Below are 6,350 nucleotides of genomic sequence, written 5' to 3' on the forward strand. Positions count from 1 at the left end.
CAAATGGGAGTGGTGAGTACCTCTTCGGCTCCCTCCTGCCTCTCCTCCTCCTCACCGTTGCCACCGTGTGGCCAGAAGCTATTCCGGTTGGAGTTGGCGTGAAGGTTGATCAGGGCGAGAAAGTGCCCGCTGCCTGTGTGAACCTCAGTCAGGGCGAGAAGGTGCCCGTCTGTGCCACGGTCAATCAAACAATATCGCCTACAGCCGAAAGTCCCCTGCCTGCACCCCCGGCCAAGGTAACACCTATGACCCCAAGTGCTCTGCCTAGTTACACCCCTGGCCATCCGTTGACCTTGAAATTTTCTCTATAATCAAGATACATCATTACATGATTCGTGTCAAAATTTGGCATCTTTCAAGGGCCGTTTGGTATATTTTAGCCACTAAATGCGTTTCTAAGCACTTAACAAATATAATTCAAATTTAAAGTGAATGAAAAAGTTGGCAAAATTGATTTGAAAAATACCATTTGTGTTTTCGAGTATATATTAGGCCTTATCCAAGAAAACTACGGCAATTCCAAACAACAGGGGGGCAAGACTCGACAACGAACATGGATGTTATTGGTTTTTAATATAAAAGAATGCAAAAGAATGTCTGGAAAACATTATGCCTGCATGGTGTCATTATATGATCCCTAGAAGCTATACTAGATAATATAGAAAAATAACCATTTGATGTAGAAAAATAAACATTTGGTATCGAAAAATAATGGCAAAAACTAATATACCAAATATTTTTCTGAAGGCTTTGGCAACAATCTTTATAAAAACACTCGGCAAAGACAGAAAGCACAATCCATATGCTTGCCTCTGATTGGCCATGGCAAGCCCAATCACCGCACATCTTCATCTCCTTTCTCTGCGCATATGCACATCTCCACCTCCCCGCAGGTCTCATCTATATCCTTGGAGCATATCTACAACCGTACGTAGCTAATCCGATCCTCTAAACGTCTACAGACGCGATCAGACATGTCCACGGACAGTGATCGGTCATCCCTCAAATATCCGCTTTCACAATCGAGTACTGCTTTCACAAATCTTCAAATCCATACCATCACATGCAAAGTAAACTAAAGTTACTTCAAATATATTTTGATCCCACACATATTGTCCGGCTATTTCATCATGCATGCCATCAGATTAACAAAAATTGGCATGCTCACATCTATGCCACCGGACCACAAAATATTGGCATGTTCTACGTACTAAAGCTATGGAGAAAGTTCATCCACGATTGTCCCCGTAACTTAGCCGTCTATGCCGTAGAAGTAGCAGTCGAATACTCAAAATGGATCGAGTCGGGTCTGCTCACTGCCAGAGTTGTCTGACCCGACACTGGCTTCCACCTTCTCCACTTTGGTGGGCAGGCCCACCAGGGCACGGACCGCTCAGTTTTGCTTCATTGCGAGGGTGCGTGCTGTCGTCCTTTGCCACTTCTTGATGATGCAGGCACAAAGGGCTTCCTCGTACATGGCGGCGTGTGAATCCTCCGCGGCCCCCGCCTCAAGGGCTATCATGGCCTCTCACACCCTCTGCCTCACACGGCAGGCACGCCGCGCGTCCGCAGGGGACGGGCCATGACGCATGCGTGTGTTGGCCTCTATCTTGGATCATGATGCCGCGGGGACCAGGCACCACCGTAGGGGTTATGTCGTCACCCCAGAGTTGCGCTATCAACTGGTGGCCGCTGTGTCCGGCAAGTCCATGGTCACACGCCTCGAGCAAGTAGCCTCGACGTATCCAAGCGCCATTTGCATGGACACAATGAATTCCCGCCGGATGAACTCCGACCATGATTGGGCACACTCCTCCCGGGAGCGGTAGAGAGCCATGCGTACGGACATCTCCTTGTCACTACTTGGGATGAGGTCCAAGTCGACGGATCGGGTGATCTCAGAGTCAAATCCACTGCCCGCCATGCCGGAGAAGGTCGATGATCGCCGGAAAGGAGGTTGGTGCCAGAGTGGAGTGGAGTGGCTTGGGTTTTGTCCAAGATGCAAATAGGGACAAATGTATGTGGGCTCAGGGTGGGCCAGCATTGGCCGCATCCAACGTGGCAGACACGCCTAGGCTCGTCCGAGCCTCCCCATATTCACCCCAGATATAGGTTGGATATATGAGGGGTGCCGATCAGCCCGAATATATAGTGTAGGTTTGAGGAGCCTGTTTGGGTCATGATTTTGTGACCGGTCATTCACCGAGCCGTCCGCCCCAGACGTATAAGGTGTAGGGTTCATTTCAGGAGTCCGACTGTAGATGCCCTAGTTCGCTCCCCTGATTTCCTTCCCCAAATCTCTTCCTAGATCTCACCCATGCGTGCAACCACCATAGGCCGCCCGAGAGTCGCCGCCCTACCGTCCATTCCGGATCAGCCCTCCGCCCAGGCGACATGAGCGACGTGACGGTGGGTACACCCGGAGCTCTCGCGGCTACTAGCTCATATAGGGGCAGTCAACCATATAGTGGCGTGCCGCGCTCGTGACGACGGGTACATCCAGAGTTATGGCGATTAAGACACTGGCGCAACCTTGATGGCATGATAGCCGAGGCTGTCAACATGGCCTCCAGCAGTTGCAAACCGATCTTCACTCTACATCACTGCTAACTCAAGATTCTGATCTAAGTGTTGCCACAGAACAGCATATGGAGGACAGGTGGAAAGTGGATTCCAGGTTCAAGAGGTTCCTCCTCCGTCTGCCTCGGCTCCCGAAGCAAGTCAAGGACAACTAGGTCAGTCTGGGGGGCAATCCTCTAGATCGATACTTCTCTTCCACAGACTAAACCAATTAATAAACAATTTACAGAGTATTCTTGCATTCCTATCTGGTCTGCATCTCTCCTATCGAAATGTAATTCCAACAATAGGGAAAGCAAGAAATTAGTAGATCCTAACATTATTCTATTTCTCTGTCTTTCCAACCACAGCATTCTTATTCTGATTGGCAAATGCAATCTCTGAGCTAGTTGGAGAAAAAAGGTAATCAAAGGAAGTTCCAGTTGGACTTTCCCTGCCAACCCTACCCAAATTTCATACCCTGCGGTTTTCGTTCCTCTGTTTTATATTTCGTTCCTCGAATCGAGACTTTCTTTGTCGAGGATCTTTGGTTTAGGGTACTCCATCGAGTTTCAGTTTCTTCTTCTAATGGTTGTATCCGTCTAAGGTGGCTATTTGAGCGATTGAAGTATCGCGTACAGCAGAAATAAAGTCTTTGGGTAGATGGGGTCACTGATTAGCCCGCTGAGCTGCTCTGTCCCCTCTACCGGGATGGGATGGTTTATGCGCTTGTCCCGATGAAGCTTAGGATCCGATAGAAACACGGGTCGTGTCATACCATTTATTCAGCCAAGAAGCATTCGTCTACGGCACTTGAATTGGTCTAGCTACAACCCTCCAGTGGAATTAAAGCGACTCGGGAGCTAAGTCGAAGATCTCGGTGTCGTCGTGAGTGGTTGATAAACAACGATTGCAGTTTGATTTAGGGAGTCCCAACCCTGTGAAGCTTAACCATCCTCTTCAGTTTAGGTATCCGGGTTGGCTGTTAGCTTTAGTCGTTCGGCACTCTTCCTTCATTCTCATTCAACAAGGAGAAGTGTCTAATCAAAATCATTGGTTGAGCCTCGCGTATATTATATGATGTCGTCCTGGAATTGAACTAGGGTTTAAGGTCGATCAAGTTCAAACAATTCGGCTCTGCGTACCGAAGGCTATGTCCCAGTAAGCATTTCCTCTGTTTCCTTGTTTCCCACCTCTGACCTTCCGCTATGACATGAATAGTCCACTAATAAGTCAGGTATCTCTGAAAAGTAAGACCGTCCTCTTCCCTTCGTCAATAGAAGAACTCCAACCAAGCTACTAACCCCTTTCACTCTGCTTTTGGTAACGAACTTACGAACAGTCTTTGCTCTAGGTAGAGGCGGCTGTGCTTTTCATTTTCTTCGATATTTCCGCGAGGGCCTCCGCTTTCCTCGAGGGAATACGACGAGCACTCATCTCCAGCATTCAGGTGGTCCTATCATCTCTATTTCCTCCCGACATTTCCTTCTCTAGTCAGGGAAGCCATAATCAGCCAGTAAGAAGTATATCGCTCCCCCAACCTACTACCCTCGGAGAGATTCCTACGGTTTTCTTTTTAAAAATAATACATAGGTGGGAAAGTGGTATGAATATGGGGTTCGAAGTCGCCTAAAAGAACCTTTCTCATTCGCAAAGCAGTTGTATTTCTTTTATGCACATTTACTTATGTTGATAGAGGGAGTGGGATGAAAAACATAAGGTAGATAGGTAATGAACAAAGATGTGCAATCTGGGCAAAAAAAAACCAGTTTACTATGTTATATGGTATAATTATATTAGAAGTCTAAAAGGAAACACAAGGAAAAAATGTCTACTCTCCCGGGATCTGATCGCATTTTTGTGTCGTGTTTGCATATTTCTTACAGTCAATATCATCAACAATGCATTATACGAATGTAACTCTTATTTTTCCTTTCTTGAAAACATACCGAGATATTACCTACGTTTGGAAATACTTGACGTGGTTTTAGTTCAGTATGACTATAGAGCATGTTAGCCTGTTTTATGCTGACCGTTGAATGATTCAACACGCAGATCCTGTCCCTATCTGCTACCCCCTACTGATCTTCCAGCCTGTTAGCTGTCAGTCTGTCACAGCCACATGAGCCCTATCACAAGTTTGCAATTGAGACAATTCACAAAAAAAAGTTTGCAATTGAGACTCTGATTTAAGTTAAGAGGTGCAATCAGAAATCATAACATAAAGGAACAAATGCTAGTGGTGAGTACCTCTTCGGCTGTCCGCCTCTTGCCTCTCCTCGTCCTCCTGCCGGCCGCCACCATTGCGGCCAGTACATCCATCGATTCGGGTGTCGTTGGTGGCAGGATTAATCAAACAACAGCGCCTATAGCTGAAGGCCCCTTGTTTGCACCCCCGTACAAGCTAACACCTACGCCCCCAAGACATCCGCCTGCACCCCCGGCCAAGGTAACACCTACGATGCCGAGTGCTCTGCCTGCAGCTATTGGGACAACAAGCATGAAAGTGAAATCCTCCTCTGTAAGAAGAGTTGTTGCAATTTTAGCTCCTGTGGGCGGCTTCATTTTGCTTAGCATCTTGTTCCTCGGCACCTATTTTATACGTAAACGAAGAACACAACAACAATATGAGATGGAGATGGAGGAAGAGTTTGGGGAGCTACAAGGAACACCAATGAGGTTCACATTTCAGCAGCTAAAAGCAGCAACCGAGCAATTCGCAGACAAGCTCGGGGAAGGAGGATTTGGGTCTGTTTTCAAGGGTCAATTTGGTGATGAAAGGATTGCAGTAAAATGTTTGGATCGAGCGGGTCAGGGCAAAAAAGAATTTTCTGCAGAGGTTCAAACAATTGGCAGCATTCATCATATTAATTTGGTCAGATTGATTGGTTTTTGTGCAGAGAAATCGCATAGGCTCTTGGTATATGAGTACATGCCAAAAGGATCCTTGGATAGATGGATCTATCATCAACATGACAATGATTCACCTCCCCTGAATTGGAGCACGCGGTGCAAGATTATCACTCACATAGCTAAGGGTCTCACTTATCTTCATGAGGAGTGCATGAAAAAGATTGCCCATTTGGATGTCAAACCACAAAACATCCTCTTAGATGATAACTTCAATGCTAAACTTTCTGATTTTGGACTATGCAAGCTCATTGACAGGGATATGAGTCAAGTGTTTACCAGAATGAGGGGCACACCTGGATATTTAGCTCCCGAATGGTTGACATCACAGATCACGGAAAAGGCCGATGTCTATAGCTTTGGTGTTGTGGTCATGGAAGTCATTAGCGGAAGAAAGAACCTCGACAATTCTAGATCCGAAGAGAGCATCCATCTCATCACCCAATTGGAGGAAAAGGTGAAGACTAATCGGTTGGTAGAATTGATTGACAATAAGAGTAACGATATGCTAGCACATAAGCAGGATGCAATTGAGATGATGAAGCTCGCAATGTGGTGTTTGTAGATTGATTGCAAAAGAAGGCCTAAAATGTCCGAGGTAGTCAAGGTCTTGGAAGGTGCCATGAATGCAGAGAGCAACATTGATCATAACTTTGTTGCAACAAATCAAGTGTATTTCGGCGCTGCTGGAAATGTGGTCTCGTCGGTTCCACCTCTAGCTTCACATGTATCAGGCCCCAGGTGAAATGAGAAAATCTTGACAAGATAGACAATTAGATTACAATCAGGACATGCGATGTTCTTATGTAAAGCAAATGACAAGTCTGTTGTATCTCCTTAAATTATTATAATCTGAAGCCCCTTGTATTGAGTTAATTTTA

At 46.2% G+C, this 6,350-nt stretch overlaps 1 protein-coding gene across 1 annotated transcript; it reads left to right on the top strand.

Moving 5' to 3' along the window:
- LOC119266641 (G-type lectin S-receptor-like serine/threonine-protein kinase SD2-5) lies at positions 1-6,350 on the top strand. The gene is made up of 3 exons (XM_037547888.1): positions 1-236; positions 4,615-5,926; positions 6,035-6,350. The coding sequence occupies exons 2-3, from the start codon at positions 4,793-4,795 to the stop codon at positions 6,212-6,214; spliced, it is 1,314 nt and encodes a 437-aa protein (XP_037403785.1). The 5' UTR covers positions 1-236; positions 4,615-4,792; the 3' UTR covers positions 6,215-6,350.

Source organism: Triticum dicoccoides, chromosome 3A, assembly GCF_002162155.2.
Source record: "Triticum dicoccoides isolate Atlit2015 ecotype Zavitan chromosome 3A, WEW_v2.0, whole genome shotgun sequence".
Taxonomy (NCBI): Eukaryota; Viridiplantae; Streptophyta; class Magnoliopsida; order Poales; family Poaceae; genus Triticum; species Triticum dicoccoides.

Excerpts from the sequence above, each read along its gene's own strand:
- LOC119266641 (XM_037547888.1), top strand. The coding sequence starts at position 4,793 with ATGCTAGTGGTGAGTACCTCTTCGGCTGTCCGCCTCTTGCCTCTCCTC. Across the intron at positions 5,927-6,034 it reads TCACCCAATTGGAGGAAAAG|ATTGATTGCAAAAGAAGGCC; the intron begins GTGAAGACTAAT and ends TGGTGTTTGTAG.